A 23,689-nucleotide genomic window follows, 5' to 3' on the forward strand; every position below is an offset into this window, starting at 1 on the left:
AGGGAGCTAGGACTTCTACTCCAAGAATAGAGCGATGAAACCACTGAGGCAATGGGAGAGAAAAACTTTTTTTTTGCTAGGTCTACAAACAATGGTAAGTACCACTTGTAAACAAAAGACAGAAACATCAAACAGAAAGCTTTGAAAATGAAAAGTCGGTCCTGAGGTACTTGGTTACAATTCTGCAAAATAATCAAGATCTTAACCAGTATTTGGGCAATGACCTGACATTTTGTGCCTTTCAAAATACAAAATGTGCCAACATAACCACGGACCAATGATCAGAAAACTGGTGTCACTGAGAACTCCATTACCAAATCCCATTTGCCCAGATTCCTCATGTCACATGAGCTATCATCTTGCTGCTCTCCTCTGCCGCCACTTAAGAGCCTCATTATTAGGCAAGGAGCGTGCACATTTGGATGGGTAGAGCATTTGCAATTATATTTTAAGGTACTTCCCAAAGCTATAAAGTCAAAGCTGTAAATGGCAAGATAGGCGATGTAATTGTCAACAGAATATGAAACAAGTCTGAAATTAGAGTCGGTTCTGCTCAGCCTGAAAGCATGTGCCAGCAGAGTGTACACCCCAGAAAGGATTCGGGGGGTTCAAGAAGCAGTCAGAAAGCTGGGCGGCCGCAGGCAAGTCACTTAACCTTTCCTGGACGCATTTCTTCATCTAAACAAGAGTGGGACTGGATGACCTATGAGGGCCAAGACGGAAAAGTTCTGAAATACTAAGTAGAGTAAATGAAATGGAGTCAAATGGGTCACCACCCACAGAGTTATGCTATCTACTGACCTGTTATTTTGTGCCGGGCTTTGTGCCTGACACCCTACAAATGTGGGTCTCTATAACCTCACAAGCTGCGACAGTAATATAGGGTGGATTAATTAAACAGATATTAAGTCCTCCACCCACTGCAAACTAATTCCAAATTAGAAAAGCCAACCTCTGAAAGGACATCCTGCCCCACAGTTTATTGACTTCAGATTCCACTTACGCAACAACATGAGTGACTTCCCAAGGCCACACCAGGCTCTGAACCCTCCCGGTGAGAACCTGATGAAGGGAAACACTCAATTTCCTGGGCATACTGCAATGGGTTTCATCAGTAAAGACAACAAAATAGGGCCATGGCCCTGATGGAGATGGAAAGGCTGCGTTAGGTACTAAGATCTCTGGAGTTGGGCTTTCTAGTGGTTCATGGACTAAAGTGTCCCTGGTTTCCAAGAACTCTAGGGATATTTTTGACCCAAAGTGAGGAGGCAATTTTAAGCAAGATATGAAAACTATAGGAAAAAAAAAAAAAGACTACAGAATATCTCTTGCTTTCCTTCCCTCTCTCCATTCTCTTTCGGGAATTGAGCAGACTAAACTCCCGAGGTGCACCATGTTCCGTCAGCCAACAAGTTGTTACTACTTTAGGCTCCAGACCTTCACAAGCTGTGACAGCAATATTTGGTGAATTAATTAAATGGACATTAAATCCTTCACCAACTGCAAACTAATTGCAGATTAGAAAGGCCGACCTATGAAAGGACATCCTCTGTCCCTTTGAACGAAGTCAGATAATTTGAAAGAATCCATGCTAATAAGATTCCAGGGCTCTCAAGCTGGGACCACAAAGAAACCTACTGGGAAGGGCAGGAGAACCTGTGGCTGGTGCTGGTCAGGGAGAGGTTAAAAATGAAAACAATTTTTCCAAAGACCTCTGGTGGATTTCCTCCTCTGGGTGTTAATTCTGCGCTTGTAAGTTCCGAGGCAGGGAGCTCCCACAGCAGTATGTAAGTATTAACATACCAAGAAAGTCAAGTCTTGTTATGTCTAGCTTTCACCTGTTGTCTTCTTGTGTGGATCTATAAAATGACACAACTTTTGAAACAACTTCCCACCTCTCTAAGCCTGTAGAAACGGTTCACTGTTCCTGTGCAAGCTGAGATTAGTATATAGTGCAAACACATTAGTTCTGTGGGTGTGGGGCTGCTCCTGCTCTGTGAGACGCTGCCCTGTCACTGCCCACCAATTACCACCCATTCTCCTCCCCGCACCCTTTGAACCTTCCCATCCCTGTAGGACTCCCATTATTGAATGACTCAAGAAGACAATTTAGATGATACCAACACTTCATGAAGTGGACAGTCTCCATTTGCGGATCTGCGAAATAAGGCAGAAGGCAGAAAGCTCTTACGGGATAAAGAATAAAGAACAAAGAACAAGGAAGGCGGAAAAAAACCAGAAAATATCGGAGCGGCAGGAGCCACATGTCAAACTTATTTAGGGTGAGAAGGAGCAGGGAAGTACAGAGCCCAGGGTTGGCTTGGAGTTTGGGGATTGGCTGCCTGGACGTACCACATTTCTGGCCAAGCGGAGCATTTACAGGGAAAGAAGATTATCTGAATTTCCACTGGCTGATGTGGCACCCCAGGCAGGGGCTGCTCCATCTGGGGCCTAGAAAGTTATTTCAACACTCCCTCCACCCCAGGCTCCCCACAGACGGCATCTGCACAGTGATCAGGTAGAGAGTCCATGGCTGTTTTCCATAAGAGCCCCCCCCCAACCCCTGCATTACCCGTTCAGTGCACCCCGGCAGGTGCTTCTCGGGGAAGGGACATGCTGGAAAGTATGGCACCTCCCCCAAGAGGGGATACTCACAACCCAACTTCCAGATTTATACACAAGCAGCACGGGAGATATTTATTTTAGAACCATATATTTGTTATTTTTTTCTCGGTCCCAATTAACCATGTTTTCTTTATTCTAATCAAGACAACAGGGCAGTTTTCTTCTATTTTCTCTCTTCTAACAACAACAAAGGTTGAATGGCTGTAATTGGGAGACTGGACCATATATGGGAGACTGGCTGAACTACTATCTGAATTCCATTGCTCTTGGCGACAGGGAGACATGCAAAGGGGAACCACCACACAGACAGAGCTACTCCTGACAAGTGAAATCATATGGAACAGAGGCCGTCCTGCTACAGATACCGAGGCAGTGAGGGTCCCAAGCTTGGATTTATGTGTTCCACTGCACCTGTTCCTTGGGGGTAATAAGAAAAATGGCAGGCCCACGTCCTTAAGCCTTTCTTGAACCGTATCGGTTATGAAATGTGCACCTTGTCAGAAAGGTCACAGAGGCTGTTACTCAGTTTCCCAGCTACTAACAACTGCACTCACACCCTTAGAAATGTACAACTTTGAGGACGATTAAATAAGCTAAGCAAGCTTATTTAATAAATAAAAAAAGTCCCCATAAAGAATTTTGCCAGCAAGTTGATCAGACACGAGTACAAATCCAAAGTCAGGGTGTTGAGGTCATCTTATTCCTGTTTTGTATTATGAAAAAGATTATGTTCCTCTAAATAAAATTGAATCTAGAAAACAGATCATTGTGGGCTTATTTCTAAAACTGATTTCTTGGCCCTGCCAGTTAAAGTGATAATGAAGCTACAGAATAAACTCTCTTCCCAATAAAAATGGAAATTCTTTAAAGAAAGTGAAGCCAAATTTATTTTAGGTTAAGTCTATCAGACAAAATGTACTTTTCTCTTGCCATCATGGCTAAAATAGCAACCTTTCCAAACCTTAAGAAAAACCAGAAAAGACAGAGAAAAGCTTGTACTAAACCATTACCTATTTTGTTAAACATAAAATAAAAAAGACTCAAGGATCTCTTTCCTTAAGGAAAAAAAAAAACACAAAATGGTTAGACCCAAAAACGGGATGTGCCACCGTAGTTCTACCCCACCATCCATAAAAACAGTGATTTGGAAAACATGAAGAAAATGTTTCCATCAAGATCATCTTCATAAAGCCCCCGGGAGAGTGCTCGACACACACCAGATACTGTCAGGTTTAGCTCTCCCCACCCTCCGTAGGGACCCTATGGTGAATCACGATAAAAGTTGCGTACGTTTTCAAAATCATCGAACTGTTTACCAAACTCACTTGCAGGGACGGCACAGGCCTCAGGTGGGCGGCACGTTGGGAGGAAGCACAGGGCCGCCAGTAGAAGGTCCATGACCCGGGCGTGAGTCCCCACTCTGCTCTATCCCAGCTAGCCCGGGTGAGGCATGTGCCCTCTCCAAGCCTCACGAATTCAATGGAAATACTAATGATATCTGCTTATTAATAGTGTTTTTGTGATGCTCACATGAGATCACTTGTAGGAAAGTACTTGCTAAACTTCAAAGGGCTATTTACATGCTCTCTATATATGAATCCTGTGTGGATTAGTTCCAATCAGTGAGGGGATAGAAATAGCTTTGACTGAAACCTAAATAATACTGAAACCTCATCCCATTGTATTAGATCATTGGTCTAATTGATGTAACTCAACAAAGGGACCTCTGGTTCCGCTCAGTTTGCTCCCTGAGCCCATCTTATTATGGTGCACCATTACAAAGGTCCTCCCTTTCAATACTAATATTTCACTTTGTGTTCTCCATTTCTACAACGGAGAATTTTCAAGATGCTGAAAAGTCAGCTCTTGGGCTAATACTACCTCTGAACAAATCAATGACACGTCTCATAACTGGAGGAAAGGATTCCTAAGTTTAGAGCAGGATGACAAAAATATGGCTCATTTCTGGCCTGGTAAACCTTTCTGGTAGGCATAAAATAAAAATTAGTTTGACAGGCTTTGAGAGGACAGCTGTTTTCGCCTTTCCAGAGTGTCTCTTTGGGTAAAAGAATTCGTCTCTTCCTTGTAACCTCTCTCAGGATGTGTGCTTTGGGTAGGGCCACCCCTCCAAGGATGGACACTAAAGGTTGCTGGGTTTTCAGATAGGTTTCCGACATACCTGCGTAAGACATACCTTCAACAGTAAAAGCCAATTTAAATAGCTTGAACAATGCAACTGCCCAATTCAGGGTTTCACAGAAAGCTTGATGCAGGGCTCCAATGATAAAAGGACCCAGTTTCTCTCAATGTTTTGGCTCTGTTCCTTCAACACTGGCTCATCTTGGAAGTGTTCTCCTCTCGGGGTTGCATGGAGCCAGCAGCAGCTAGCCATATTCTCCTTTTTCGAGGAAGGGCCTTTGTTCTAGCATGACCATCCAAGGCCTGACATTTGCTCTGTTTGGGTTTGCTTGGATCACACGCCTGCCTTACCATCCTTGTGATGGGCTGGACGGGCAGGCGGCACATGCCAACGGGCTCAGCTCACGTGTCCCACTCCTGAAGTTTTAGGGAAAGGTGCTGACCTCAGAACACACAGGTCTTGAACATGGGTTAGGGCAAAGGGGAGAATGGAGAGTCAGGAAGTAAACATGCCCACATCTGCTCTGTCCTATAAGCGGTCTGGATTTTCACACACGTGAGAGTGGTGGTTTCATCTCGTGTAGCTGTTCAGAAGGGAGAAATAAAGGTTGACAAAGGTAGGTGTGCACCAGACACTCCTCTCTCTACATTAAACACAAATTATAATCCTTTAAAAGGGATGTTTTCGGATTTTGAAATTTATCTTTTTATATGAAATTATACAATTCGTTCACTGTGTTTCAAGTGCCCACATCTGAAAAGAAAAATAGGTGAAATGTCAAACATTTCTAAGAATTAACATGAGGAAAACAGTAGAAAAAGCAATCACACAGATGACATGGAAGGAAGTATAAATAATAAGAGTCATGACACCACAAATAGAGTATGTAACTTGACTTTAGTAACTAGTAGGCACTGAACGTGAAGATAAGTTTCCAGTCTTAAAATTCCCTATTTAATTACACTGTCAACCAGAGCGACAGCTACAGAGAAGCCCATCTACTTCCAAAGGTGCAGACTTAACTTGTATTTATTAAACTCTAGCCTTTTCTACTTTAATTTTCAATACCAAGGATCCTTGTCTTCCATAATTTCTTCCCATCTGCCATTCATCGTAGCTCTTCATGTGGCTTAAGAACACGTTAAAAACTTTAGGAAAACCAACATCATAATTCCTGTGACCTGAGTTCTGTTATTGCTCGCCTCATATTTGCTTGGTATCCTATCAGGACACCTGGGAAAGGGACAGTCCCACATTTTGTCACTATAAAGGTAGACTTCTGAGTATCTGGAGCTCAGTCTCCCACGTTGTCTGGGTTTACAAACAGAAGGGCACCACACGGCCAGCCCCGCTTTGCAGGGGCTGGTGAGCACACACGCATGCAACCACACAGGCAGACATCACCTGAGTTCTCTGCGGCGTCAGCCACCCGCGACTCCAAAATGTCACCCCGGCTGGCCTGCACAAGGCCTCAGACGCCACCACAGGGGCCCTTTCATTTGGATTTAGGTCCTGCCTATTCATCAAACTCAAATGGAAAAGTTTAATTATTCAATGACCCCAATAACCAGCCATGCTCTGAAGCCTAAGAGCTGATCGAAGGTGCCAGGAGGTCAAAAGGGCTTGAAGTATAAGGAACGCTGTGATGTGGAAGGAGGGGAGACAGGCCCAAGTTACCGCTCAGGGTCCAGAAAGAGAAGGCCCTAACGGTCAGCCCCGTATAGGTAAGTATAAAGGCTTTACAGATCTTATTAACGGTGGAAAACAACAGAAATTTGACATTTCAGGAACAGAACCCTCAAAACGTGAATTCTCATAAAGAAAATGAGACTTTCTTCTGAGTTTCCCTTTTTCTGCACAGGAATTCAAATGTGCTTTAGCCAGAGAAATATTTGCTTAATATTAGTAAGAATGTTCTACTGGATAAAGTAGAATGGTCTTTCGATTGAAATATTGCTTCCCCAGGTTCTTCTAAATGGAGAGACCTAGGGCTTGCATGCAGCTGATTCACTGAATTCATGGATTTTCAATTAATATTTTATAACGATTAAAATACATACAGGAAGGGCGCCTGGGTGGCTCAGTCAGTTAAGCATCTGCCTTCGGCTCAGGTCACGATTCCGGGGTCCCGGGATCGAGTCCCGCATCAGGCTCGCTGCTCAGCCGGGAGTCTGTTTCTCCCTCTGACCCTCCCCCCTCTTGTGCTCTCGCTCTCAAATAAAATCTTTTTTTTTAAAAAGTACGTATAGGACAACAAAAGGATTTATAAAGATACATTTATGGTTTCATTAGTGTCATTTATTTCTGGATCATGCACAAAGACAATTCCATCAGTACATTTATTATATTATCCATTTTAGTGCTTATAATAATATGGTCATCTTCACTCGGATATTTGAAATGTAGAAGTATCATATTCATTGCTGTTAGTGCACTATTGGAAGTGGAACTCCAGATTACTTATTTGTAATTAGGATTCAAACAAACGTCCATGTTTCTAAATACCACACACCACTGGCAGACGTGGCAGGAACTGAGTAAGAAAGATACTTAAAGCAGGACAAGATCCTGTCTCCAAACAACAGTATGACTGCAATAAAGAAAAAGCCGATGTGAACCACAGGTTTTTGCATTCTGCCTTGCCTGAATAAATTTCACAAACTCAAGAGAGACCCTAAGCTTTTCACATTCCTTACTCTTTGGGGAAAGGCCAAGGACGGCCGGCATCTCCTTTTGTGGCAAGAACACGAGGCTAGTCGTCTACAGTCCTGGGCTGAAACCCTGGCTCTGCCCCGAGTGCCCCGGTGACCTCACTTGATCTCTGAGTGTCTACTGTCTTGATTCCACACCTGAGTTTGATCTAAACCATCCCTGGTGCTGATTTCCAGTGTACAGGTCCTGTGACTCCTAGGAAACTGGAGGCTGAAAGAGCGCATCAGATCAGACGGTGGTTCTCCTAGCGTGGTTCCTGCAGCACCACCACCTGAGAATTTTTAAGAAATGCACATCGGGGCCCCACCCAGAGCCACATCCTATCAGCAATCTCTGATTTGAGAAGCAAGTCCTCCAGGCGACTCTGATGTACACAACACAGTACGAGAACCACTGGATCAGACCAAAACCACACTTCAGAAATCCGCAGTTCCAAACAAGGCAAATTCAATCAGTCCAAGCTCTACCCTTAGACTCAGCTTGTCAACTACACATTACTTTCTCAGGGTTATGGCACTGAAGGCATCTCAATCATTCTTTGAAAATCCTCAAAAGAAATAGCCACAGAGATAAAATTTTGGGTAATTTTAGCTACTAATAGCCAATGACATTTATCTTTACTCACTAATTCAGAAAGTTAGGATTTTAAATTCTTATTTTTCCAAAGCTATTTATTAAAGAAAAAAATCATTCCCTAATTATGAAAGACTTTCTCTTCAACCTTGTGAACAATGATTTAATAAAAGGCATATTCAGGGTTGTAACCTACACTAAAAGATGTACGTCATCAATATGAAATATTGTAATAGTACACAATAAGGGATTTACACTGCCAACTGTAGTTGTAGTAACTGTATTTGTTTCTCTCTACTAACTATAGTAACTGTAATTGTTTCTCATACATGGATACCTTGTGTTTTAATTTCTAGTTTTATAAGAATCAAGAAAAATTTACATACAGACATAGTGGCTCCATAATCCACTCTCTGAAAAAAATCATAATTAAATATGTAATTATTTTCTATATGAAATATATAAATAAAAAATAAATAACTTCATGAGTTATTAGATAGATTAAATAAATATTTTACCTTGCTAAAGTATCCTGATCTTTCCCAAATTAGCTCACCACACACTAAGAGGACTGTCAATCCTCACAATCTAGTCTTTATTTTCTAAGATTAATAAGAACTAGGCTACTAAGAGAAAAAGAACTCTATCGATTGCCCCATACTATGTTTTTAAACATAGCTCCTAGGACGTCAAAAATAAGCTACACTATGGAGAAAATGCCTCAAATGATACAGTGAAAATCACTGGTTTGGAAAATGAAAAATCTGAAATATGTTTTATCGTTTCTTTTCCATAGGTTTAAAAAAAAAAAAGATTAAAAAAATTCTAATCAGGAATAAGCAAAGGTAATGTACCAAAACCGAAGCACTAGAGTCCTGACAAGAATCTGTTAATGAGGTATCTCTTTTCGATTTGTTTTATTACAACAGAAACTTAGCTCGTACGGCACTTATCCAAGGTCGCTGAACTAGTTTTATTCTATTTGATGACAAAGTCATTCCCGCAGCAGGGCAGCTTAAACCCGAAAGATGTCACTACAAGAAAGGGCTTACAGTCACTGCAGTCATCTAGACTCAGAGGCCAGGGTCGGCGCGCCCTAGGTGGAGTCCCTTCAGCAAGTCTAACAGCATCACACAACTCAGGAAATGCTAAAGACACTCGATATACAGATACACTGAACACTGGATCATATCCTCACTGCATTTTTCAAGCTGAACAAACTATGACGATAAACACTCTAGATGCACCCAAGAGACACAGCGTTAGAGAAAAGAGTTGTTCAAATGTATTTTTTACGACAGGCAGAGGCATACCTATACCATAAAAAACTTAGCACGAGTAAATTCAGCACTTTTTTTTTTGTTTTACAAATTTTTATCAATGTGTTCGGATGTTGGATTTTTATAATATTCTCACAAAGAGTCTATAAACCAAATAATCTGAGCTGGTTAAAAAGGATGACGAAATGAATTCAACATTTAATATAGCTTTTATTTGTTTAATTTGGTAAGTGGAGAATGTAACGCTTTCAAGGCAAACTCTGGGTTATTTCAGTCACAAGTCCACAGTTACCATGATTCTGAAGCACAGTCTTATCTTCAGCATCTACCCACCCTACACAGTCACAGCTAGAGAAATCCATGTACATTTGTATTTGCTTTCAACAACTCGGGATTTTCAACAACTCTAGATTCAGATTTTATATTCTCACACACTTCAAAATGTATCCATTTGATGCAGGATATAACCATAAGAAGATAAAAATTCATGCAATGATATTCAGGTTTTGTTTTGTTTTTTTTTTAAAAAAAAGGAAACCCAGTATTTGATCATTCAATGCTATATCAAGTGCACTGAATCTCTAAAATAAAACAAGTGCCAATTGTATCATGAATTAATAACGTATTTATTGTCTTGAAACCAAACAGGCCCAAGTTACTTTTTGTCTTTCTTGAGTCAGCTATTAACTCATTTCTCTCAAACCTCCTGTGTAAGAAAAAACAAAGTATTTCCTTTCTTTTTTGCACTTTCAAGAGATGGCAGAAGTTTAAGGGAGGTACGTTCTTGATAATTCAGAGTCAGAAAGTACTTCTTCCTGAGCAGAAGGTTCATAATCTCCTGCGTTTTCCGCCAATTCAGTATCTAGGTCGTCATTACTTTCTGCACTGTAATCCACTTCTTCAAGGAATCGAGGCTCATCTTCATCCAAGACGTAAGTGGTAGGGCTGTGGCCAGAGCACAGAGAGCACACGAGACTTCATTAGATCCAAGGTTCTAACGTAAGGTTAATTGACCACACTGGGTTAACTTTGATTTCAAAATAATATAAGTAGCTTGCATTAGCTTTAAAAATGTTACCCAAATGAAAAAGTTAAGAGATTTATAACAGTTGAGACCATAAAGGGTGAAATGCTAAGTATTAGTTATATGACAAGGCTGTCAACGTACACCCTACAATTAGATAGCTATAAAAACAAGAGACTCCCCTATTAGGTTGCTTTGTCGAAGGACTTCATCAATTTGCAGGGTTAAAAGTTCTATCTTAATCACTGAAAAGGAACACACCATTTCAATAAGCTTTATTCTATTTATCTTATTAATTCATCCATTATAAGAAACTGTGGTATTTACACACTAAAACCACTTATTCTAAGTCTATACAATGGTTACTTGCCATAAAACAGCCCATATGCTCTTCCTCCCAGTTTCCATTGGTCAAGAATAAAAATGAAAAACAAGCGAACGTTCCACACCCAGATTAATTACTTGCCCTTGGGACACAGAATACGATATTTGCTTAAAAGCACTAAGTGTTTCTGAATATTTCATTAGGTAGGTTGTTTGGGATAAAGACAACCTTTCCATCTTTCCTCTTCAAAAAATCACAGTGTTCTGATTTCTCCCCATTTGGGAGATTTTACACACAGCACATGCACGTGTGTGCACACACAGCGTTATCAAAGGAACACTACAGAAACATTTCCATGTCCCCATTTTGTGACCAAAACTATCTTAGTTTCACAGAGATATATGTTTATATCCCACCTGCTTCCAAAAAGGATTTCCCATCATGGATGCAATTAAAAGCTATAAAATCAGACAACAAAAAGGGAACAATAATCTGTTAAAATGAGCAGAGAAGCAAATGTCATTAGGCATCTAGAATGAAAGAAGTCCTACACTGAATATGAAATTCGGTTCAGATATCTACAAGGTTAGGCAGGAAAGACAAGTTAATGGATGATACGGTTCTCATTTTCTGAAAAGAGAAAGCAAAACTCATCCACTGAAATTATCTTTATTCCCTAGAATTGTTTTTATCTTGCTCATTAAAAATATATTGCGAAACCACCTTGATCTTACATAGCAAACTTCTTAAAAAGTTCAGAGCTTGCCCTGTGGTGGAGGAATCCCAATAAGCCAGCTGAGTGGCTTGAAGGACTGTGTGAGACTTTATTATCTATCTAACACTCACAAGAATGATTTCACAGCTTTCAGTTACGCAACTAAAATATTTACCATGAATCTATTAGGTCTGTAGGAAAAAAATGAGATTGGGGAAAAAATTATTTGCCTTTTAAATGACCATTTTTCTTTTTTTCTTTTAAAAAACAATAATTCATTCCTCCTTCTTGAGTTCGGTGTTTCAAATTCTCAGGGTGTCCCAGGTGAATCACAGCATACACGGAGGACTATTAGAACAGATTCTTGGAGGGGCGTCTGGGTGGCTCAGTCGTTAAGGCGTCTGCCTTCAGCTCAGGGAGCGATCCCAGAGTCTTGGGATCGAGCCCCACGTCGGGCTCCCTGCTCTGCTGGGAGCCTGCTTCTTCCTCTCCTACTCCCTCTGCTTGTGTTCCCTCTCTCGCTGGCTCTCTCTCTGTGCCAAATAAATAAATTAAAAAAAAAAAAAAAAAAAGAACAGACTCTTGGAATAGATGGAGGCTTCAGCTAAAGCAAAAGAGGGGGAAGGACAGAAGTGAGGGGAGAAACTTGCTTACTTCCTTCCTGGAGTCCTAACAAGAAGAAATGCAAGAGAGGGAGCAGATTTGCTCAAAAGCCATGCACTCTGCTGGTACAGGGCCTGGGGAAACCAACCAGGACTGTAGGGGCTCACTCCATAGCAAGGAGGCACCATGACCCGAGCAGTGCAGTTACCCGCAGCATCGTGGGGTCTCCCGACGGGTAGGAAGAGCACAAAATCCATGTAGTGGGTGGGTGGGTCGGTGGGCAAGCATCGTTCAGGAGATCTAAGGACAGCAGAATTCCAACCCACCCCTGCACTCTGTCCCCCAATACCACCACCAAAGAAAACAGACTGGCACAAAGTAAACTGGTTGCAGGAAGCCCAGCCACTACACAGAGGTCAGAGCAAGGACCTAGCTCTACACGGGCAGCTGAATACCAGAACATTAATCAACATGAACTAAGAGAAAGGGTTTAAAGAAAAAGACCAGTCTTGTAGGCTAGAAAATAGTCTTGTAAGTTGAGGAAACAGAAGAAGTATGATTTAGAAGCAACAAAAATGTCCAGGATCAAGCCAAAAAAGCTCCTAGACATCAAGGAGACTTGGAACAATGCTAGGATCAGATACTGATAAGCACTTTAAGTCTAAGAAGCACAACCTGGAAGGCAAAGCTCGCGGAAATTTAAAAGAAATCCCATAATAAGGAATGTTCAGAAAATAATTTGAGCCTGTCAATTCCTGAACTTGGCTCCTTCATATGTTGACTGTGACATAGACTCCATCCATGTTCTGGCATCATCCATCATGATACCTAGGAACGGACGGGTTTCACACTCTAATTCCATTCCCGGAACCCACATTGACCCTAGTATTTGATGCCTGTTTTTGCAGGTCTTCTCAAAGTCACGTACCTAGCCTCAGCTCCATGAAGGTGTATCCTCTGGCTGAAATGCAGCGAGTCCATTCAGCAATGGCCAAGAGGCCCTCAGCGCCAGCCTCTGCGCGTGTGGGGGCAGGGAAGAGCGGTGGGTAGGCCTAGGGTCAAAGAGCTACGGGAATCCTGAGACAGCGGGAATAGAAGATTACAATCCCCAACACTCCACTGAAAGCAGCCGTCTGACTGGTATCCAGTGGCCACTCTCCAGTCCATTGTTTCTAGGTCTCTCTGTTGCACAAATTCCAACACTCCTCTCTTCTGGTGTGCCTCATTGCCCTCTGTCCCTCCTCACTGCTGATCAAGAGCTCTCATCCTCCGTCATATGCCTCAAAAATAGGTGCTTATAAAATCGCTCTCCTGGCACGCTCTTTTATGCAAGCCCTCTTTGAGAAAGCTCACATATTTTAATTTGCATTCTGATCATTTCCAAATCCAAATTTCAAGCTCTGACTTCACCCTTGAACTTCCACTGTGCACACAAGCACTTACTAACAGGTTCACATGGCTATCTCACATAAACCCCAAATGTATGTTCGCAATAGAACTCACCAGACTCCCCAGCAAGCCTGCTCTGCTTGTCCTCGTCCCAACATCATCCAGTGAGTCATAAAAACCACATTCTCAGCAAGCAAGTCCTGCCAGTCAAGCTCTGAACTACTTCTTGCCCCCACATTTTACATCACAAACCTTTACTGACATTGCTTCCTCTGCCTAGGACGTACTTCCCACCTTCCTTCTCCCACCGAGTCATATTTCCTTCAAACTGCGGCTCAGGCTCATCCTTAGGTTCTCCCTCTGTGAAAGCCCACTTTGGGCTAAGCCCGTCTCCGTGTTCCCTCTGTACCCTGCACATTCTGTTGGATCACTTCTCCCATGCAGGCGAAACCGTCTATTTGTGGGTCTGTCTTCTCACAAGCACGTTAAGGTCAGGAGCTTACCCATATTACAACACATTGTAGGCCCTAAACAAATATTTGCTGAACTCTTTAAGAGAAGCCACAGGGCCAAAGAGACCATCGATTTTTTGTATTACCCATTCCACTGATTATACTTTACATAAAAAAAAAACTTAAGGCACAAGACCAATCATAGCAATTCAGCTTTACTTTTATTAATAATTCCAACATATGTTTTGAACAATGTACAAATTACATTGTTGTCATATACATTAGGAAGGGCTGTCATATACATTATATCTCACAATAACCTCCAGGTAAGAGAAAGACTTTAAGGTAATTTGCCCTCCCTAGAGTTATAAAATAATTAATCCCTTGACATTGGTAGAAAGGGATTCAAGTAATAATTCAATCACAAAAAGAAACTCTAATCAGCACTTAATTATATCCTATAACTATTACTTTTTTCCTACCACAACTTCCTTGTCCCCCTAATTTTCTTCGTGTAAGTTTACTCCTGTTGCCCTGTTTTTGCTTCATTCTCCAACAGCTGGCCTATGTATACTTGCCCTAACATCCTTCTCTTCTGGATTTTAATCAATAAGAAACATTTCATTCTAAAAGAGAATCGTATTTTAGTCCAAAAACAAATCTTCCTCATGAGGCTTCAGGACAAATATCAAAACCTTCACCCAAATGGCTTTCTCACAGGATGAATTTGTTGAAATTCTCTGCTGTATGGTGCCATTATGATGCAGAAAAGGTTTAAAATTCCAACTGATTTCTAAAGATAACAACAAATTCTGCTTCATTCAGATTCAGAAAGTGTTCTGGCTACCACACTACGTTAAACTAACAGGCATACCCAAAATTAAACCTAAGAAATTCACCATCTCCCTCAATGTATGACCAACTACTTCCATGAGAGCTCACTGGACATCTGAGACACCAGGAGGCAGATCTTCAGTTGTTACCTACACAAGCATGAAAGAAGCAAAACACTGGACATGGAGTCAGAAACTCTGGGTCTGTGCCTCACTTCTTCCACGAGCCAGCTGCACGACCTTCAGCAAGTCACGTACTTTCTCCAAACGCTGGTTTTTCTCAACAGTAAAAGCAGAGATAAACCGTGTCAGCCTCACTACCTCACAAGTTGTTTGGCTCCAATTAAGTAGTAAGTGTGAAAGCATTTGTAAATTCTTAAGCTGTGCAAATATAAAATGCTATTATGAAATTAATAAAACCTACCTTGTTAAAGAAAAAAATCCGCTCCTAAAGAGCAAGTAATGGGCTGCCCCCACACCAATAGGACTAAAAATACTGCCTTACTTTTGTAATCCAGAACCCTCCCTAAACTTCATACTCGTGTACAATTTCGAAACTAACCCACCTGTTTTCAGACAGCACAATAAGGATAACCTGGGGGAGAAATTCTGACATTGAGACACAGAAAAATATCCCATTGCCCAAATTAGCAGTAATTTGTGACTTGCTGATTATGTCTTTCTTGCATCAGTGCTCATGCGAAAGAAAAATCTCTATCTGCTTAAATATCAGAGAATGTTCTATTTATATAATTTGACTCCCAGCTCATAAGAGATGTTGTATCTAGTACATATCAAAGCAAACAAAATTATCCATAGAAAATACAAGTAACAATTTTTGTCAGTCTTAACTGTCCACGGAGTGTACAGAAGCATTTGCACATTCCTACACATGCACACACCCACACAGTTAGAGTACAGAATTTCTAACAGGATATCTGGGGGGGGGGGGAGAAAGTTGTTAATTTACTGATACTTTTTGGACCACAAATATAACTAAGCTGCCTTCAAAAAACAGTCACTAAACTCCAACTATTTTACTGTTGATCTAAAAACATTTCTTTATACAAAATGAAAAGGCTAAATAGTTAAGTTTCCCAATAACGCAGGACAGCCTCAAAATCTGAAACCATTCCTTTTTAGTAATTTTGCTTAGTCACCTGGAAGATACAAGATACAATGAAAGCACAGGAGAAGTCACATCTGGACACAATTCCTGGTTTCGTTGGGAATTAATTACCAGACAGATGACCATGGGTCAATTCATCTCTGGGCCTCAGTTTACACACATATGAAAAGGGGCTACAATACCATCTGTCTCTGACCATTCTCAATAGAACACAAAAATCTCGGAGATAATAATCGAACTTAACAGAAACTCAAAATGGGCATGCGTGTTTGGGATCCCAGGGCCACCCTTGGTTTAGTGACATGCTAGCAAGGATTCAGCACACAGTTGTATTAACAGCTATGACGTGTATTACAGTGAAAGGATACAAAGTAAAATCAAGAGAAAAGGTGCATGGGGCAAAGTCCAGAGGAACCCAAGGCCAGGCAAGGGCAGCTGCTAAAAGGCAGAGAAGTCATCAGAGCTCTCAGCAATTTCAAAGGATTGGAGGCAAAAATTGGAGTTCAGAGCCGCCAAGTTTCCTGAAAGAAGGGAGTTGCAGAGATATGACCCCAGCAGTTCTCCCCTGGAGGCATGTGACAAATTCTTAAAATACACAGTGCAAGAGGCTGAAAAGCAAAGCAGAAAGCAGCAAAGCAAACAAACCAGAAAATAAACAACAGAATTTGGAGCAGTCTTGTGGTGCTGAGGAAAGGAGAAGCCCTAGCCTTCCACAGTGACCTCTGGTCTGGAGGGCTACCACTTTGGGAGGGGACACGTGAACCAGGGCCAAACAAATTTTACAAGTTTTGCAAACCCACCTCAAGCTAGCTCAGTCCCTTGTCAGACTGGGACCACTTGCCTACTCCACAGCCTGCCAGAAGATAGAATGAATTCTATTTGAAGGAATGTGTATTCTTCCTTATTCTGATATACCATATTCTTACTTTGAAGTCTCAAATAGGCACTTACTGAGAGGAATAACTTCATTCTTCCAAGAGGCTACTAAGAATATAGCTTATAAATATTAATAAATATCTACAATCATCAAATTCCTTAGACAGCTGTCTTAGAGACTAACAATTACTAACTGCATACTTATCTGGATCTCAATGATAAGGATCATTTCTTTCTCTTATGAAAAGCCTCAAAGCTTTCATTATAATTAAATCTGTCCTGGGGTCCTGAAGTGTCATATTAAGTCCCCAACTTATTTTTCTGGATGATTGTAATCTCCTCTATATTTGTAGGTACAACACAGTACTTCACTGACAGCACAAAAACACAAATGGTTCACTTTTAGTTATGAGCAACTATGATTTCCAGTGGACTAGAAGGGGTAATAAGATCTTTAATTACAGGGCATGATTTATCTGCCTAGAAGATATTCTAATCTAATTATAGCTGTAAGAACTTTCTACATGATTGCAATAACTGACTCCCACGAATGCACACCGGACTCAAGCGTGTGCATTACAGCCATTAAAAAGGATTTTTTAAGGATCAGCTTGATTAAATGGTAAACTGTACATTTAAAATAAAGCACATTAATACCAGTAAGCTTGACTGCATTGCTGTAAATCTTGCCATTAACATGTGGCCACGAAAGATCTATACGGACAGACTCTGTCCGTAACCAAACTTGAGTCAGGCTCTTCTGAGTCCTCTTTCAAACTAGGCCCTGACCTTGGGCTCCGACCTCAGTCAGGGGCTCTGCCTGCTTAGTCTAGCTATGGTAAGAATCTTGCTGAGTCAGTTTATCAAAATCCCCCACTCTCTGTATCTCATCAGTCTGGCCTGCTTTCAACAAAAACTCCATCAAGTACATTTAGCCTGAATCTACCTTACATGTATGTGATGGTTCCTCTTAGTAATTTTCCATCCACCAACCCCCCACTCTCCTTCCTGGCTGGAAATCCCCACCTTGCCTCACTGAATTCACCCCTGTAGCAGTCCTCCTGAATAGTCTGCATTCCTAATCTATTAACAGAGTCACAAATAATTTTCTCTTTAACAACATAATTTTCTCAGAAGAAAAAGTTCCTACATATTTACAAATAAATATTAGCTTCACATGAAGAAAGTACAGAAAATACAGAAGCTGGGGCGCCTGGGTGGCACAGTGGTTAAGCGTCTGCCTTTGGCTCAGGGCGTGGTCCCGGCGTTATGGGATCGAGCCCCACATCAGGCTCCTCCGCTATGAGCCTGCTTCTTCCTCTCCCACTCCCCCTGCTTGTGTTCCCTCTCTCACTGGCTGTCTCTATTTCTGTCAAATAAATAAATAAAATCTTTAAAAAAGAAAAAAGAAAATACGGAAGCTAATATTGCATTCTAGTGTTACCAGTCCGTAGCAATGGATGTCTTTGTTGTACCTTACCAATAACTTCCAGCCAGTCCCCCTGATAATGCTAGCGAAAGAGGCAGAGCCTTTAACCAAGAAACATTATGATGTTAACTCATTCACAGACCTGTACTCATTCTCTATGCCTTATCAGAAATGTTCTCTATCTTTATCAAAACACATCAAATTAGATTTTTAAAAAAGTATTAACAAAAATAGAACAAATGCTAAGCATATTTTAAAGGTTTTTCTCCAGCTTAAGTCCTATTTATTTCATTAGTTGCATTAAGAACAATTTCTCATCAAATTTTCTAATGTCCATGCTGTATGCACAAATACAAATTAAGTACTGATACATGCTACACCACAGATGAACCTTGAAAAAAATCTAAATGAGTGAAGCCAGACATAAAAGGTCATACACCATCCGATTCCATTTACTTGAAATATCCAGAACAGGTAAATCCAGAGACAAAAAGCAGATGAGTGGTTGTCAGGGGCTGGAAATGACTGTTTAATGGGTATGAGGGTCTTTTGGGGGAGGTATAAAAAGTTCTGGAACTAGACAGAGATGACTGATAGTTGCACAATATTGTGAACATATTAAACACCATTAAATTATTCACTTTAAAATGACTGATTTTATGCTGTATGAACTTCATCTCAATAAAAAAAAAAGAAAGAAAACAGGTCAAAACACTGATTATGAGACAGTCATTAGGCTTCATTTAAACATGGGCATCTGTTTTTATTATGATAAAACACTGTATAGAGTTTGGCATTTTTCAACTTAACTTTCCTATAATGTTTTAAATATACTCGAACTTCAAACACTTCTTCTGTTTACCTAATATCCTGAATGTAGTCACCACCAACCATACGAGCAGCACTGTTAAATGTTTTAACAGTTCTCAAATCCTTTAAACGAGACTCACTGAGAGGACTCTTTAATAGTTCAGGCGCAGGTAAAATAAAAACACTTTCGCTAAGTACAAAAATACTACATAGATGTCGGCTTTTAAATGAGCTCTACCGATATTCCCAGCTTGGACCTAAAAGAAACACACCTCCACGAGGAAAGATATAATGCGGGCTTAGTGTTATATCAGATGAAATTTTTATTATACAACAAATACAATTAAGTAAAGATAAAATGATTTATGTATGGTAATTTCCAATGAATGCTCTGAGAATATAAAATGTGATTAATTTTCAACCACAGGCTTCACTGAAAAGGAAGTTCTATAACTTCTGGTAAATACAATGAATCTCAAGAGCAACGAAGATGACTGTAAAAGAATAACTTTTTTTTTAAAGGATAATCCACAGGAAAAAGAAAAGTGAAGAGGAAATAATAGCAAAGAAGAGATATCAGCAGAATGTTAGAAGATGAAGGCAGATGGATGAAAAACGAACGGGGCCTGAGTACCAACCTCTACTTTGCTCAAGTACTTAAACAGGAGAAGCCATGGGGAAAACTGATTTGCATTACAAAGTCAGAGGAAAGCTAAGAAATGGGTGATACTGATTATCAGGGTGCAACTGAAAAGAGAATAATTGATTAAAAGATTTTATAAAGAGCAGTTAGACCTTCAGATCACCTTCCTCAGGTTATTCCCTAGTTCAGAGAGATGGAAAGATGACTTTCTAAAGACTTTTATCAGAAAGGCTATTCAGTTAGGTCCAAAAGACAGAAATGGGAGTCAGGAGAGTAAGTGAAAGTCTGCTCAAAATTAAGTCCAACTGGGCCCCAGAATGCTACTGGACTTTATGCCCAGGGTAACTTTTCTCAAAATTTTTTTAAATCACCCCCCAATGCCCTGCAGGAGTTTTTTCCCCCCAACCCCCCTAGTTAACTACAATTAAGAATTAGAAAGATAAATTTCACATCAGATTAGACCCAGCTAAAGAAAGCATGGGTGAATTAAAGGTTGGTTAGAAAAAACACCTAGCTCTGTCAACAGGACTTGTGCTCACAGGATCCACAAGGCTGTAATAAACAAAGAAGCTAGTCTTAACTGGCATGTGCAACCATATGTATGCGTGTGTGTGTGTGTGTGTGTGTGTGTGTGTGTGTGTTCAGCACAGAGGGAGCAGGCAAAACTGCCCATCTCCCAGTCTTCCCCTGAAAAAGTTTCACCTGCATATTTTAAAAGCTGCAGCCTGAGGGCCAGACTTCTAATTTAACAGGCACTGTGGCCTGCCATCCTCTTCAGAGACTGGGGAAGCCAGCAGATACACAGCCTGCCTTCTCCCCGCAGGGTGCACCAATAACCAAAGCAAGTTACCCGTATCATCCTGAAAGGAGCTTGTACACACATCTGACACCTCAGCTTTTGTGGCTGCCACTGAAGAGACAGACCTATAGACAGCCTGGCTCTAGCACCCAACAGGACTTGTGTTCACGAGTCCCATGTACTGTAACAAAGAAACAGTTCTTCAGCAGAGAGGCACCTCCTACAGCTATTTACTCAGGCTAGCACAGAGGGAATAGGCAAAAATATCCATCTCCCAGTGCTTCCCTGGAAGGGGCTTAACTATATACTTTTCTAGCTGCTGCTAGAAGGTCCAGCTTCTAATCGTCCTGCATCCAAGTGATGATTCCCCTTTTGGGATACTACTATGACCTGGCACCCTCAACTCCTGGGAGCCACTAAAACCAAAGAAAGAGGCTTGGGCAATCACAAAAGTCTGAGACACAACTAGGAGCTCAAGCCAGACTGATCAATGAGGCTCATCTCCTACACGAGAGCATTCTGCTAAGATTGAGAGAGATGGGTATTGCATCTAATGTGCAGTGACCATGGGAAATGAAGAAACAGAGAAATATATTTCAAACAAAAGAACAAGATAACTATCTAGAAATAGATCTCAAAGAATGCAGATAAGTGATTTACCTGATAACAGAGTTAAAAATAATTGTCATAAAGATTTCAACAAAGTCAGGAGCAATGCATGAACAAAGTGAGAACTTCAACAAAGAGTCAGAAAATATAAAAAAATGCTGAGTAGAAATCACAGAACTGAAGAATACAATAACTGAACTGAAAAATTCAATAAAGGGTTCAGCAGCAGACTAGATCAAATGAAAAAAAAATTAATGAATTCCAAAAGGGCAGAATTCATCCATACAGAGGAACAAGAAAAAGAAAGAATGAGGAGTGAAAATTACTTAAGAGACTTATGGAACGTCAATGAACAAACCAATATATTCATTATAGAGGTCCCAGAAGGAGAGATAAAGGGACAGGAAGCTTATTCAAAGAAATAATGGCTGAAAATTTCCCTAACCAGGGGAAAGAAAAAGACACCAGACATCCAGATTTATGAAGACCCAAAAAGATTAATCCAAAAAGACCCACACCAAGACACATTATAATTAAAGTGTCAAAGTTAAAGACAAGGAAAATCTTTAAAGTTGCAAGAGAAAAGCAACCTGGCACGTACATGAGAACCCACATAAGACTATTAGCAGATTTTTTTTGGCAGAAACCTTGCAGGCTAGAAGGGAGTGAGAGGATACTTTCAAAGTGCTAAAAGAAACACACTGCCAACCAGGAATACTTTACCCAGCAAAGTCGTCATTCAGAATTGAAGGAAATATAATAAAGAATTTTCCAGACAAAAGAAGCTGAAGTAGTTCATCACCATAGGACTGGCCTTAAAAGAAATGTTAAAGGGAGTTTTTCAAGCTCAAACGAAAGGATGCTAATAACAGAAAAACAAGTGAAAGTATAAAACTCATTGGTAAAGGTGAAGATAGAGTTACATGCGGAACACTGTAATGTTTCAATGGTAGTGGGCAAATCATTTACAAATCTAGCATGAAAGTTAAGAGAAAAAGTATTAAAAATAACTATAACTACAAAAATTTGTTAATGGATATATAACCTAAAACGATGCAAACTGTGTCATCAAAAACAAAATGTGGGGAAGGGGGAGCTTTGGTATGTATTTGAAGTTAAATAATTATCAGCTTAAAATAGGATGTCATAAATATGTTTTATGTAAGCCTCATGGTAACCACAACACAAAAACCTATAGTAGACACACAAAAGATAAAGAAATCAAAGCATACCACTACAGAAAATCATCAAATCACAAAGGAAGCGAGCAAAAGAGGAAGAAAGGAACAAAGACAGTACAAAACAACCAGAAAACAATTACCAAAATGGCAATGTAAGCCTATACCTATCAATAATTACTTTACATGTAAATGGACTAAATTCTTCAATCACAAAACAGAGTGGCTGAATGGATTTAAGAAAAAAAAAATGGTAACATCCAACTCTATGCTCCCTGTAAGAGATTTAGCTCAGCTTTAAGGACATACAGACTGAAAGTGAAATGATGGAAAAAGATATTCAATGCAAATAGAAACCAAAAGACAGCAGGGGGCAGCTGTACTTATATCAGGGGGGAAAAAAAGGAAAAGAAAAGAAAAGGTCATTATATAATAAGAAAAGTGTCAATTAATCAAGAGGATATAATTATAAATACCTATGCACTTGACATAAAAGCACATATTAAATAAAGCAAATACAGACAAATCTAAAGAAGGAAATGCACAGCAATACAATACTAGCAGGGGACTTCAAATACCCACTTCCAACATGGATAGATCATTCAGACAGAAAATCAATAAGGCAACACTAGAACTGAACTACATGTTAAACCAGATGGATCTAACAGACATATACAGAACATTCCAACCAACAGCAGCAAAATAATGTATTCTTCTCAAGCACAACACAGAACATTATCCAAGGTAAATCATATGAGAGGACAAAAATAAATCTTAATAAATACAAGACAACTGAAATCATATCAAGCATTTTTTCAACCACAATGGTTTAAACCTAGAAATCAATTACAAGAAGAAAACCAGAAAACTCACAAATATGTGAAGATTAAACACAACATGTTCCTGAACAATCAATGAGTCAAAGAAAAATCAAAACATATCTTGAGACAAGTGAAAATGGAAATACAACAAACCAAAATTTATGGGATGCAGCAAAAGCACTTTTAATAGGGCAATTTAGTGTGATAAACGCCTACATTAAGAAAAAAGAAAGATCTCAAATAAACAACCTAAATCTACACCTCAAGAAAAAAAGGCAAACTAAGCCCAAAGTTAACTAAAGGGAGGAAATAACAAAGATCAGAGCAGACATAAATAAAACAGAGACTAAAAAGACAAAAAAGATTAATGAAACTAAGAGCTGATTTTCTGAAAAAAACAGAAGACTGTTAGCTAGACTTTCCAAGAAAAAGAGAGAATTCAAAATAAAATTATACATGAAAGAGGACATATTACAACTGATACCAAAAAATACAAAGGACCATAAGAGATTACTATGAACAACTATATGCCAAAAAACAGAACAACCTAGAAGAAATGGATAAATTCCTAGAAAACATACAACCTACCAAGACTGAATCATGAAGAAATAAATAGAAATCCTGAACAGACCAATTATTACTGAGACTGAATCAGTGGTCAAAAATCTCCTAACAAAGAATAGCCCATGACCAGATAGCTTCACTGATAAATTCTACAAAAATA

At 40.1% G+C, this 23,689-nt stretch overlaps 1 protein-coding gene across 4 annotated transcripts in view; it reads right to left on the bottom strand.

Moving 5' to 3' along the window:
* Positions 1–9,520: 9,520 nt before the first annotated feature.
* The window catches only part of AGTPBP1 (ATP/GTP binding carboxypeptidase 1), a 160,962-nt gene continuing 146,793 nt past the window's right edge, over positions 9,521–23,689 (bottom strand). For all 4 annotated transcript variants that reach the window (XM_045780977.2, XM_045780979.2, XM_045780980.2 and 1 more), the window contains one exon: positions 9,521–10,275. In XM_045780977.2, the coding sequence (XP_045636933.2) occupies positions 10,098–10,275 (178 nt within the window). In that variant the 3' untranslated portion in view covers positions 9,521–10,097. The remainder of the gene's footprint in view (positions 10,276–23,689) is intronic.

This window comes from Ursus americanus, chromosome 34, assembly GCF_024610735.1.
Source record: "Ursus americanus isolate L20-20 chromosome 34, mUrsAme1.1.p, whole genome shotgun sequence".
NCBI lineage: Eukaryota > Metazoa > Chordata > Mammalia > Carnivora > Ursidae > Ursus > Ursus americanus.